At 39.8% G+C, this 14,859-nt stretch overlaps 1 protein-coding gene across 6 annotated transcripts in view; it reads right to left on the bottom strand.

Moving 5' to 3' along the window:
- LOC125457741 (lisH domain-containing protein ARMC9) overlaps positions 1-14,859 on the bottom strand; it is a 117,169-nt gene that overhangs the window by 68,818 nt on the left and 33,492 nt on the right. For all 6 annotated transcript variants that reach the window (XM_059651109.1, XM_059651113.1, XM_059651108.1 and 3 more), the window contains 2 exons: positions 14,451-14,475; positions 2,761-2,918 (listed from right to left, as the gene is read on the bottom strand). In XM_059651109.1, the coding sequence (XP_059507092.1) occupies positions 2,761-2,918; positions 14,451-14,475 (183 nt within the window). The remainder of the gene's footprint in view (positions 1-2,760; positions 2,919-14,450; positions 14,476-14,859) is intronic.

Below are 14,859 nucleotides of genomic sequence, written 5' to 3'. Positions count from 1 at the left end.
TGCACAAAGCTACAAAGGGATTTAGGAATCCTTATCAACGAATCACAAAAAAACAGCATCCAAGGTAAAATGAAATGTTGCCCTTTAATTCAACAGTGAATGGAGTACAAAGGTAGGGAAGCACTAGTCAGGACACAGCTGGAATATTGTGTTGGGCCTGTACTCATTGGCATTTGGAAGAATGAAAGGCAACTTTATTGAAATTTACAAGATTCTTAGAGGACTTGACAGGATAGATGCAGAAAGACTGTTGCTCATAGTGGAAGAGTATAGGACAAAAGGGAATAATCTCACAATAAGGGATCACACATACACACAGAGTTGAGGAGAAATATCTTCACTCCTTAAAAACAGGTGGTCGCTGTTGTTGTGGGTGTAATCAAGGAGTCACCTCATTTGCAAATAATACCAAACTGTCTGGCAACAGTACCCTGTGGCCACAATGGATCTATGCTGAACTGCTTTGCAAGTCACATCTCTGGCACTGTACCTTACTACTGGGAGGCCATCAATCTGTAGGTCTCAGCCAGACTGTGGAGGCACATAGGGCACCTGTAAAATCCAGAGGGCACTTCAACAGTATCCTCCATTAGCATTTTAATTAGATAATTAGCAACCCACCTTTGGCAGATGGTAGCTATCACCTCCGAGACCCTGCTTTACTAATAACAGGCCAGAGGCAGGAAGATACTGCTAGGCCTATGTAGTGATTGGAACCAGGTAGATCTTGTTGACTATGAGATCCTTGATTGGGATAATAAACCTGGGCCAAACAGGATGTACTGACTGACCAATATATAAATAAAAGGTAACTTGGTCTAGGGAAAAACAACAAACAAAAATATAAGCAGGGGACTCAGAATCTCCTCAGTTCAGAGGTCTGACTCCAAGCTGGCTGGTCTCAGCCAGTGGACTGTGACGAGGTAAGTAAAGGGTGACTTGGTGATGGTATTCCTGTCTCTGTACAGTTATTTCAATCTAAGTGCTTGCCAGTAACAAGAAGTTGCCAGCCTGCCTACCTCCAACTCAGAGGGAAAACTCTTTATTATGCCAGATCTCTATAGGGCTTAGTGTTTTTCACATTTTTACCCTAGTATATTGAAATTACAGACAGCATTAACTATCAGCCATTCTGAACTGTTCACTTTTCTGCAGCTAATGCCTAAGAATATCAAAAGTACAACTTTCCTGTTACCATCTTCATGCAGTGATAACCCTATCATGTAGCAGTGAACCTCAGGCTATTTTTGCCTCCTGGGATGAATTGAATTTCCTTTTTCTATTTCTCCTCAAACTACTTCATGGCTATTTGCATGACTGCTTCAGCTTTCTAAACTGATATTCCATTCAATTCCATTTGTGCTCCCATAAGCAGCTAGTGAAGAACCTCTGCAATTAAAATGTAATCAATAAAAAAATTTATGAACTGATGAGGACTTTCACCCTAACGCTATAGTCTTTGTGCAAAAAGCCTGGAAAAATTTGCATCTGGTTGAATTAAGTGTGGCTTGGTTTTTAATGATGTTATAACTTCAGAGTTACTGCTTATCACCCTCGCCGGCCCTGAAGAACTCGTTTTGTGTTTATGATATCAATTTAGAACAAACAGATTGTTTTAAAAAAATATTCATTGCTATTTTATCTTCTAAATCCAGTAAAATCAGAAAAGAGAACAAAGTGCACTCTGTGTGAGCATTTTATTATGACTGGCTGATGAGCTGATTGCTGCTGTATACTGCATGCTAAGACATTCTCTTAAATTGGCATTAGAAATAAATGCTCAGGAGGTAAAAGATGTATTATGATTCAGCTGCACTGGTTTCAGTTTGTCTTGTACACTTGCATTTGGTTGCACTAACACTGAATGGGCACGTTCACGGAGCCTCTTCCTCCCTTTAACTGTTTACCCACCATTGAAGGACTGCACATTTTGCTCTGACCCACTGGTCGTGCTCAGTTCTATCTCATGCAGGTTGCTTTTGTTGTTTAGCCATGTATGTAGTTCTCTGTTGTATTTTCACCAGGTTGGCATTTCATCTTTGGGTATGTCTGCTGCTACTCTTGATATGCTCTCTACAGTATTCATTGAACCAGGTTTAATTGACTGACTTGCTGGGAATTGCAGAGTAAAATATTTAACAGGTCATGATTGTTATTGAATGCAATTCTGCTCTTGATGATTCACAACTCTTTCAGGTTGCCAATGCTGACCTGCTAAGTTGGATCTGAATCCATCCCCCTTTAGCACAGTGATAATGCGAAACAATACAATAGAGGGCAAGCGGTGGACCTCTGTGTGACTGTCATATGTACCAGTACTGTAACTGACAGATGGAATTTTTGCCAGGTAGTTTGGAGTGGACCATTGTGCTAGTTCTCTCATTACTTCAAGTTAGTATACTACCTCGGTCCTTCAGGTCATAGCCAGCTTAGTCAATATTTGTTTCTCATCCTATTTGGTGCTACCATTCTTCTTGGTGATGGAAATAGAGTGTTCTCCAGTCAAAAAACTTCAGTGCTTCTTCCAAGTTGTATTCAACAGTCAAGGGAGTGTATTAGGTGGTCCTCAGCATGAGAGCTCCTTGCCCATATTTGGCCTGATGCCATAAGACGTTGTGAAGCTCCAGAGTCGACACCGAAGACTCAAGAGTCACTCCCTCCCAAGTGCATATCAATGTGCGGTCACCTGTAGTGAGTCTTTCCTGCTAATGGATAGCACTTACCCAGGAATGATGAAGAAAGAATAAGCAAGAGTCTTACCATTTTTCCATTTACTGTAGCTTCCAAAGAATCTACAAGTTCTGCAGTGACTCCAATCAAACTGTGGTAATCTTCTTGCATCTTTCTGTACCTCTTCATGTATGTTGCTGCTTTTCTCTCTGTTTCTTCTAACTGTTGCTGAAGTTGTTGCAACAATTCTGCCAATAAGATATCAACACAATGATCAAACAAGAAAATTTCCTTATCTATTATTTTTAAATAGAATGCATTATTTGATGCTCTATCAGCTTTCCTGGAAATACCTCCACAGTTCAAGCGTTCAACAACTTCCAATTCCATAAACTCAATACAATTAAGATATCCTTGTATTTGTCAAAATGGAATATTAGTTAATCACATGTTGCAAATTTTCTTGAACTTAATTTTACACTTTCAAGACTTTGGAGGCATCCATATGTCCTATAGTCAGCTGTATCTCAGTGGGTCACTAAACACCTTTAAGACATCAGTTTCTGAGTTCAAATTCAACCTGATGAATGAGCATTCAAATCAAGGCTGGCACACCAGTGCAGTATACACAAATACTACTCTGTCAAGAAGTACTGCCTTTCAATGAGACTTTAAACTGCTTGATTAGGTGGATGTAAATGATCATACACCAATATTTTGAGGAAGACAGCAATTATCGCAGCATCCTAGCCAATATTTTGCTGTGTGCAAACTGGTTGCTGCATTTCCTACAGCATATTGGGCATGCTTCAAAAATCCTTTTTGACTATACAAGTATGTTGAGACATCCAGTGGTTGTGAAAGTTGCTACACAAGACCAAAAGATATAGGATCAGAATTAACCATTCCGCCCATTGAGCATGCTCCGCTGTTTGATCAGGACTGATATGTCATATCTCTCGCCTTCTCTCAATAACCCCTTGATTATGTTACCAATCAAAAATCTATCTCTTCCTCAAATACATTAAATTACTTGACCTTCACTGCCCTCTGAGGCAATAAGTTCTACAAATTAACCACACTCTGGGAGAAGAAATGCCTCTTCTTTTCAGTTCTAAAGCGGCATGCCTTCATTCCGAGGCTGTGCACTTGGGTCCTAAACTCTCCTACTAGTGGAAATATCATCTTTACATCCACTCTATCCAGACCTCTTCAGTATTTCGTAAGTTTCAAACAGTTTCCCCCCTCATCTTCTAAGCTCCATGGAGTACAGATGTCTAATGTTTGTCCAAGGTTTACTTACCTGAAAATAATTATCCCAAAAGTGCATTTACAATGTTGTAGATTTTTAAGGATAATGCTAGCTAGTGTGTTTTTGCTTCAAAAGCACTGAATGGATTATTAAGTTAAATGCTCTTGGACTCTAAGGCTGTTAACAAAAATTCAGTCACAACAGACAGTTCTCAAAGATTCTTATCCAGTAAAAAATGAAAGTGCTGGAGAAACTCAGCAGGTTTCACAGCATCTATAGGGAGAAAAACAGAGTTAACTTTTTGAGTCCAATATGATGATCCTTCAGAATGAAAAGAGCTGGAAAATTGTGGTTTTATGCAATAGATAGAGGTCAGAAAAAGTCTTCAGGTCCCTCCCCCACACCTTCATATCCCTTCATACCTGTCTCGCCTTGAACAGCCTATCAGTACCAAACAGCCACAAGTTCCTGTCCTCCATCTTGAGACTCCAACATTTTTCTTCACTCAAAGTCCAGTCACTACAGTTTTGGTGATGCCCACCATCATGCTGCACAATTCCCCAGTTGAGGCAACGATCATCCACCCTGTGTAGTTAAGGTACACGCTTCACTGTCCTTGTACCCGCTTTAATCCATGCTGTTGTCTACAATTCCCAAGACTGAATTGCCCCATCTTCTGACCAAACAGTGTCCTGTTAACCACCCATGACATTCGTTCCACTTACATAAAGGAATGACCATGCTCCAGCCCGCCAACCAAACTGGACGGACAACAGTGTAATGGCGGTCCGGACCACTGATTGCTTTTGTGAAGCTCCTGAACTGACAACTAGCTAGCCCTATTTGGGCCAGGAAGTCCTGGTGGGACAGAATAGATACTAGCACAATCGCCCTGTAACCAATTAGGGAAAATCATTTTAAACGCAATTCAAGTGCCATTGCTAACTAACAAAGGCAAAAACTGCAGAAGCTAGAAATCTCAAACACAGAATCCTGGAAAAACCCATGAGGTCGAGCAATCTGTGGAGAGCGAAACAGAGGTAATGGTTTGAGTCTTTAGAAGTTCTGAAAGCGTGTCATAACAGACTTGAAACATTAACTCTGTTTATCTCTCGACAGATGCTGCCAGACTTGCTGAGTTTCTGTAGTTGCTGTTGCTAATTCCTAATCACCCATTGGGAGGCAGAACTTAGTAGAGGAACCAGGGAAAGCAAAAAAGCTACTTTCAAAGATGATGCAACCAACGTATACCCAGTGATTTCCTTTTGCCCAGGGCTAAATACCCAATTTCCCAGACATAGATGGCAAGTTTATAAAGGGAGCTTGTGCCCCTTTTGGATGAGTAAGGCACCTGGCTACTTGAAATGCTGTTTTCACATTTCCTGGGAGATCAAAGAAGTTTCCAAACAATCCCACAGCAGGTGAAAAAGCTATAGTACTTTGATTTAAAAAGCAGGGAGACTGTACCTATGCTTGATGAGGAGGATGCTTGCCTAGCTGAAACATTATTTTCAATTTTAGAACATGGATAACAGGAACTGAAGAGATTGACAGTTGATAAGGAAACAGATATAGATGAAAGGAAGCTTGTGCCCCTGCTTGGTCAGTGAGGGATGTGGCTACCCAAACCTGCCCGCAAATTTGCAGACAATTCTGAGAAGTTCCTCGTCTCTCAGACGTCGTAAGGAAGCTCGCCATGTTGAAGGGCTGTGGGGCACTGCAGCCAAGTTAGTACTACTCTGTGAGCAACAGTATTCCTTGAGATATGGGAACGATAAAGGATGCAGCAAGGTCCAGGAGGAAAATTTAAATGGACAGATGCTCACAACCCTGCTGCATAGACAGAAGGTCAGCTTGGGCAATACTGTTTCTGTGACCTTAGATAACAAAGAAGGTTCAAAAAGATGGGCAAAAAGTGAGGGAGATGGCCTACCGAGTTGAGGATCTGCAGGGCAGTATCGTAAGAGCTGGACAGTCATCTAAGGGCAGTAGGGTCCCAAATGAAATCAAATAGGTTGGGTACCAACCCGTGCACAACGTAACAAATCCATAAAAATCAGTAACCCTGAAGCTCCACTGCACTAGACAAGTGGAGTTAGTGCAGTTAAAACAGAGTTAAACCAAAGCCCAGTCAACCAATGATTGTCTACCAGAGGGTGGACAAATCTGGTGGTGGCCAGGATGGGGTCAGATGAGGAGGGGGGACAAGAAACCTTCCCAGTTAAACCCTCAGGTGCAAGGTTGGCATACAATATAACCTTAAATGCCCAGTTAGCACCTTTGACCAAGAGCAAGCGGACGATGTGGTTGTGCTGCTTGAGAAGTTGAAGGAAATCCACATGGATTAGCTGAGATATACCACACTAACAATCCATGGTATGAATGAGAGAGATCCCCACTAATGTATCAAAATGCCTACCAGCTGAACCCAAACAAGATAGCTTAGATCAAGCAGCAAATCAAGCCCTTACTGGACCCCAAGGTAGCTGAGGTCGTCAGCAGCTGAGGCTCCCTAACCAAGGTAACAACACGGTGCCACAATGCTATTTGGGAAGTAAATGCCATAACCAGGCCATACTCCATTCCTAATCCATATATTGAGGACAGTATAAACAAGGTGGGTCACTAGGTCTACTCCAAAATTAACCTTTATTTTTCCGGACATAAAGGGACTGAGAAGTCCCTATGACATCTAGAATGCCTGTTACAGGTGTAAACTCTTACCATGCAGCAGGTAATGGACATTTCAATAAAACAAAGAACTGCAGATGCTGGAAATATGAAAAAAAACAAATTGCTGGAGAAACTCAGCAGATCTGCTAAGGTGTGACCATAATGTTTCAAATCCTTCTTCAGAACTGATAGCATCCAGAAAAAATGGTATTTACCTTGATAATAGGGGTGGGTTGGGGGAAAGGAGCAAACAGATTGATGGACTTGGAGCCCAGAGAGAGAGGAGAAAGTCATGTCTGCCTGTATGAAATAGAAATCAACTTTTTTTTGTATGATTCTCTGGTAAAAGAAATTTAATGATTAGTGAACAGGAAGAGAAAGATCCTAATTTGTTTTGTTCTGAACTATGTTCTCTTGTTTAAATTTCTTTTAAAGAATGGATACTTTGCTGGGCTCACAACATGGTGCCACTAATCACATTACCAGTTGAGCACTGTTTCTGCCAATTTCTGACCAGCAGTAACCAGAAGACAGAAACACATATATTCTTCCTGTAATATGACACTTCTCGCACTGAATGTTTCAGCCAAGCTAGCACAAAGGACTAGCAGACAAGATGTCTACCTCAGCTTGTTCTGAACAAAGGAGACCCTTAAAACCCATTATGGCTTGGCCAGGTAAACTGCTCCACAAACCCCATAATGCAATGGTTTTTGGCCAGGACATCAATTTCTACCTCAATAATGAAGCATCTCTTCAACGTCCCAGTCATGACTAAAACGGCATGGTGGCTCAGTGGTTAGCACTGCAGCCTCACAGTAGCAGGGACCCGGGTTTGATTCCAACCTCAGGAGACTGTCTGTGTGGAGTTAGCACATTCTTCCCGTGTCTGCCTGGGTTTCCTCCAGGTGCTCCAGTTTTCTCCCACAGTCCAAAGATGTGCAGGCAAGGTGGATCGGCCAGGTTAAATTGCCCATTGTGTTCAGGGGTGTGGAGATTAGGGGGATGGGTCTGGGTGGGATGCTTCAAGGGGTGGTGTGGACTTGTTGGGCCGAGGGGCTTGTTTCCACACTGTCGGGAATCTAATCTAACCTAAAACTACTAGTTTGTTTGAGTTAACATTTACTCTACAGCTTTGATGTTTATTTGTTTATTCCGTCATAACACTCAAAGGGTAAGCAACTCCAGAATTAGCTAAATGCCTGCCTCTGATCTTAATCTCTCTCCAATCTGATCCATATGGCTTGCCTTCAAAGTGAACCAATTCCCAGCTTACAACTACTGTATCTTCTTCATGAATTCAACTGTGTGGGAGCTCCCGCAGAACGGACTTCAAAGCTCAGCTAAGTGAAGGAACTCAAACGAACACCAATTCACTGGTCTTTCAAACTAAACAGTAATTCATTTAAATTAAAGTATGTTGTCATTTGAACTTCTTTCCACTGCCTTCACTTTTCTTCCTATTTTGGATGCATGTGTTTATGAATTTATATTGTGAAATACTCCCCCCAACCCCAGTATTGAATGCAGTAATAAATCCTACTTTGCCTTAACTCTAAAGAATATACATACATCACTTTTAAAGTGGCTTTCACAAATGGAATTTGGGGAAACACGCAACTACTCATTTCTAAATGGAAAAGAGGTGAAAAAATTAAAAAACAAACACTTTATGGACAGGAGAGAATAAAAATTATTCAATTCACCTCTCCCTCTTGTTGATTACACTACTGTTCAATTTTAGCACATGTTGTCATGTCAAATATCAGGTCTTTATCTCCATTATCTCTATTGAGAGCCAGTATGAACTTGAGAAGCTAAAGGCTTCTTTCTCTGAATCATTTTTTTCTCAAAAGAAAAATCTTTAAATCAAAGGGTATAAAAGGGAGTTTGTCTATCCTTTCTAAAACAAAGCTCGTAAAAGATATACTTAACAAGCATGTTAACTTTAGATGGGCAGTGCACATTTAGCACACACCTTACCCTCCTAAAGTTAACATCCTTGTTTGACTGCAAATGCAGATTGTATCAATTTGTAAATATATTGTAAACTGTATTTCAGATATATAAATACTCAAAACAACTTATGCACTGAACACCTGGAGTCATTCAACATTGTGCTCTGCTGGAGACATTGTTAAAAATGCCAGTGTCTAAACTGCCAATTTGCAGAAGTGGGTGCTAAACTTAAAGGTACAGTTTACACATTCATACTTTATGGTATGTTTATGGCAGTCCTTAGTTTATTTGATACTGACAATGTTTTACATATCATTCAAATTTGGGGCAGGAACAGGCCATTTGGGCTCAGCTCTGCCATTTAAAAAAAATCATGGCTAATTTGATTACAACCATGTTTCCACATTCCTGCCTGCTCCTGAAAACCTTTTACACATTTCTGTCCTCAGAATATTCAAAGACTCATTTCCTCTGCCATTTCAAGAAGAAAGTTTCAAAGACATAATTTTCTGTGAGAAGAAATTTTACTTTATCTCCATTTTAAAATGGGTGACCCACTATTTTTAAACAGTGACCCCTTTTTTCTTGATTCTCCCATAAGAGGGAACATCCCCTTGACATCTACCCTGTCAGATCCCTCAGGTTCTCATACGTATCAGTCAAGTTGCCTGTTACTCTTCAGAGCTCCAGCAGACACAAGCCGAGCCTGTCCAAGGTATAATTCACCCAACAAACGGAATTGAGAGACTGTTGTGTGCTCTGTTTGAGAGAGACATGGCTTACTTCTGGTTCATCTGAGTGTACCTTACAACCTGGAGGTTTCTCAATCCACCAGATGGACCACATGGTGTCCTCGGGCAAGGCAAAGGGCAGAGGGATCTGCTTCCTGATCAATAACTCTTGGCGCTCCGAACTGATGACCCTGGCAAGTTCCTGCTCCCTGGGCCTTGAGTGTCTAATGGTGAAGTGCCGTCCCTGCTACCTGCTACGGGAGTTTACTTCTACTAAGCTGACAGCAGGTTACATCCCACCCCATGCAGAACAGCACACTTGATGAAATATACACTGCCACAAGTAGCCTTTAGATGGAATGCCCTGTTCACCATGGCTGGTGACTTCAATCAGGCCAATCTCAGTGTGCCACCAAGACACCAACAATGTCTCTCCTGTCCCAACAGAGGCACAAACACCCTCAACCACGGCTACACAACCAAAGACACCTACCACTCCATACCCCACATGCATTTTTGGACATCAGACCACAAGGCTATGCTCCTTTTCCCAGCTTACCAGTAAGAACTGATGCATGAGGATCTGATATAGAAAGTCATAGAATACTGGTCTGAAGTAACGGATGAGCTCCTATGTGATTGCCTGGAGTTGTGGACTGGTCCATATTGAAGAACACAGCATCCAACCCAATTAGTATGCCATTACTCTCACAGGCCATCAGTAAGTTTGTCGAGGACTTCGTGTCAAACGAGCTAATCCAAGTGTTCCCCAAACACAAACTATAGATGAACTGGAAGCTTCACTCCCTGCTGAAGGCCAGGTCTGAGGTGTCCAGGTGGACCTGTCCTAAACAGGAAATCTAGGTACAGCCTTCATAAAGCTATCAGGGATGCAAATAGACAATACCAGACTAAACTACAGTCCTAGGCTAGCCACATGAGCACACATTGACACAGCAAAACTTCCGCGATATAATGGCTACGAAATAGTCACATGGAATCACTGACAATAATGCATCCCTCCCCCATGAGTTCAATGCATTCTATGCTCATTTTGAGCAGAAGGTCAGTGAAATGATGTCACCTGCCCCAACAGTCTCAGGTGTAGCTGTATCCACAGTCACCATAGACATCAGATCAGCCTTCTTGACAGTGAACTCATAGAAAGGGACCGGCCTGGTCAGAGTCCCCAGCTGCGTATTCAGATCGTGCATGGACCAGCTGGCAGAAGTATTTGCAAACATCTTTAACCTCTCCTTCCGATGATGCGAGGCTCCCACCTTTTTCAAAAAGGCTACTACTTCCCTGGAGTCAAAGAAAAATCAGGCAATATACCTTAAAGAATACCGTCCAGTGGCTCTGACTCCATCATTATTTAATGCTTCGACAGGTTAGTAAAGACACACATCAATTCCAGCCTCCCAGATTGCCTTGAAACACCACAATTCATCTGTCATAGTAGTAGTATTGCATGCCATCTCCCTGGCTGTACACTCATCCTTGGAATATCTGGACAACAAGGGCACCTACATCAGATTCCTATTTATTGACTTTAGCACTACCTTCAACACATTAACACCAACCAAACTCATCTCCAAACCTTGGACTCTGCTCTCCATCTGCAACTGGATCCTCAACTTCCTGACCCACTGACCATAATCAGTAAAGATGTGACAAAGCCACCTCCACAACAATTCTCAACAGCAGTGCCTGACAGGGCTGCGTACTCAGCCCCTTAACATATTCCTTATGCACTCATAGCTGTGTGGCCAAATTCAGCTCTAACTCTATTTTCAAAGTTGTTGATCATAGTGGGTCAGATCTCAAATAAAAATGAGGCTGCTAACAGGAAAGAGAAAGAGAGTTTAGTGGCATGGTGCAAAGATAATGATGTCTCCCTCAATGTCAGCAAAATGAAGGAGCTGATCATCGACTTCATGAGGCAAAGTGTAGGACACACCCCTGTCTGTATCAATCATGCTGAGGTGGAGGATGTCAAGAGCTTCAGGCTCTGATGAGTAAATGTCAACAACAATCTGTCCTGGTCCATCCATGTCGACACACAGTCAAGAAAGCACACCAACGCCTCTACTTTCTCAAAAGACGAAGGAAATTCAGTGTCCATGATGACGCTTACAAATTTTTATAGATGTACCACAGAAAACATCCTATCCCGGTGCATTACAGCTTGGAATGGCAACTGATCTACCAAAGACCACACAAAATTTCAGATGTTGTGAGCACAGCCCAGTCCATCATGAAAACCAGTCTTCTTTCCACTGACTCTATCTACACATCCTGCTGTATTGAGAAAGCAACCAACATTATCAAGACTTGTCCACCCCAGTTATACTCTTTTCCACTCTCTTCTATCAGGCAGAAGACACAGAAGTTTGCAAAAATGTCCCAACAGATTCAAGAACAACTGCTATCGGAATTATGAATGAATCTCTGATATTATAGTTGATTTTTCTCTGCACCTTCTCTGTAACTCAAACACTATATTTTGTATTCTGTTCTATTATCCTGAAATATTTTTGTAAAGTAGGATTTGTCTGGTTAACATGGAAAATAACACTTTTTATTGTATCTCAGTATACATGACAATAATACATCAAATCAAATCAAATCCAGCCTTTCCTTATTAGATAACCCAGACATTCCAGTTTTTAGTCCAGTCAACCTTCTCTGCACTGCTGCTAATACATTTACATCTTTCCTCAAAGATATTAATATCGTAACCAGTACTTCAGCTGATGTCTCAAGTGTCCTGTGTAACTGAAGCATAATCTTCCTTACAATAAATGATAACAGTCTATTGACTTACCATATTACCTGGGCACCTGTACATTAGCTTTTTGTATTTCAAGCAGGAGGACACCTGTAACCCTCTGAATCTCAAAGCTCTGTAATCTCGCCATTTAGAAAAACACTCTTATTCTTCCTATCAAAATAAATAATTTCACGTTTTCCCAAATGACATTTCATTTGCCATATCTTTCCAACTCACTTAATCTATCGACATCTTTTTGCAGTTTTCTCTTCATAAACTGCTTTCTTAAATTTAAAATTATCCTGTAACCTTATTTTCTGCTCACAACTATTCCTTCAAAACTCTTGGTCATTAATCACTTCTCCAAATGTGCAAGCTGCCAATTTACAGAATGTCTATAATAACTTGTCACATGCATCAAGTTTCACCTATGTTCAACAAAGCAATGAGTTGATAGCATGTTACTATAAATTGAAGCTTTTGCAGCTTTCACTTCTGATTATTATTTTTGTTCATTAATTTTATGTCTGTGCTTGAAAATGTCAAATTTTTTCATTCAAATCACGTTACTAAATTAAGAAAATAATGTTGAATGCCGAATAAAGCTTCCCCCATTTTGACTGAAAATATGTTTTTTGTCCATTTCATAAAACAATATTCCATTGCACCAGCTGTCATCGGGCAATTCCAATGATCCCACCAGCAACACTGTACAATATTTTGAAAAAAAAACCAGCAAAATTTTTATTCATAAATTACCTTAATAGACCAGAATGTGAAGAAACTACTACAATTTGCTTAATTGTGAAAATTTAAAAATTGGAGTTACACTCTTCTATTATAGATTGCTCATTTTAAAATGTTTTCTTCTGATAGAGGAACAGTTTGTTCAGAAACAAAATCAGAAATTGCTGGGAAACTCAGCAGGTCTGGCAGCATCTGTGGACAGAAAGCAAAGTTAACATTTTGGGTCCTGTGACCTTCTTCACAACAGAGTTTCTGTCAGACTTGCTGACTTTTTCCAGCAACTTCTGATTTTGTTTTCTATTTCCAGCATCCATGTTTCTTGGGTTTTTAGTTTGTGCACTAAATTTCTCAATGATCACTGGCCTTGTGATCAACAAACAGGAGTGTTTTTGTATTGAGATAAATTTTCCCTTCTCCTAATACCCTTCCCTTATCAGAAGATAACTACAAAATACGTCAAAACATTGAAAGATCCAAGTGTCAGGCAGTATCAAGACCTGAACCTATGTAGTCAAGAAGCAAATAGTGATTGTTCAGTACTTGCTGAATATACCACATAGTTTAAATGCTTGCTTGTTGAATTCGCAGACAAGAAAATTTTTTTAAAGTCATAAACCACAAAAAAAATTAATGTGAAAAAAATAAACATAAAGGGAACATTATCACACCTAGTTTTATCTACAAACTTCTCTTTAAGAGAAGTTTACATAATAAAGATCATAAATTAATAAACTTATTAATAGATCAATGGTTTCAGAAGTATTATACTGAAAATGATAACTTTGTTTCACTCTCCACAGATTCTGCCAGACCTGCTAAGCTTTTCCTGAATTTTCTGGATTTTTTTTTAAAAAGCTTATTCTTATTTTCATAAAGACTTATTATTCTCTGTAAGCAGTTAATATTCCTTGTGGAATAAATATTCATTGTAGAAAACTCGAAGAACAATTCTACCACAAAAATGTAATAGTTCATTTGTCATATTCCTCCAAGGAGAACAAAAATATTATAATAGCTTTGTGTTGTGTTACAGAACTCATAATTGCATTGAGCCAAACATAGATCAACAGGTTACCTTCCTTGACGAGCATTAGTGAATTGGTCCAACAGCTTAATGGTCACTTCCAAGTTTTCTATTGCCAGAATTTATTTTAAACTGAAATTAAATTCTCAAACTGTCATGGTAGGACTTGAATTCAGATGGTCTAAGTTATTAATTTAGATTTCAGGACACAAAATATGTAATAACTTGATCTTAACTTTTTGTACAAGAACATTCAGAGTCTGAAAGCAGGAACAGTGAGCCCAAAAGGATCAGATTAGCGAACTCCAGCTAACAATATTTCACAACTACAGGAACATAAATGAATGACAATTTCCTGGCTACAGATAATGCCAACGAATAATTTACAACCTCAAATACATTTACCTTTACTGCTCAGAAACAATGCAAACATTTTAATGAACAAGCATTTGAAAATATTAACAATATATTTTGAACACAGTTTGAAAACTGTGATACATTTTTATATTTGTTAATAAATAGATATAAAAGTTCCTGGTAATGCTCAGATCAGTCACTCTTTTTCTCTGTACAACTAATAGGACAACATTAATAGCCATAAGTTCAATTCAAAGTCATTACCTTTCGAATTCTGTCCGTTTTCTTTCTTTGAAAGAAAAGTTAAGGGCCACTACTGTTACACCCAGCATCAAAATGTTACAATTTTATCAGGTTTGCAAACAATGATGGAACTTTGCTCATGCTACTTTATTATATGAAAAAACAGTATTTAACAAGTTGTGTGGTTGATGTAATATGTCTATATACTATCTCATTTACTTTGCAAGTTTACCTCCAATATCAGCTCAGCATCTTCTAAGAGGTGTCTCAATCTATTCATACCAGCTTTTAAATCAATGACTCCATTTTGAAACTACAACACATCAGTAGTTACCTATTGTTGCCAAATCCAGCTACAGTAAAACCTGAACAACACAACTGACTGATATCCATTATCTCGTCATCGTCATACTGTCGTTTGTGGGACTTT

This window comes from Stegostoma tigrinum, chromosome 14 (assembly GCF_030684315.1).
Source record: "Stegostoma tigrinum isolate sSteTig4 chromosome 14, sSteTig4.hap1, whole genome shotgun sequence".
Lineage (NCBI taxonomy): Eukaryota > Metazoa > Chordata > Chondrichthyes > Orectolobiformes > Stegostomatidae > Stegostoma > Stegostoma tigrinum.
The sequence above is the reverse complement of the archived record's forward strand: the minus strand, read 5'-3'. Positions and strand labels throughout refer to the sequence as shown.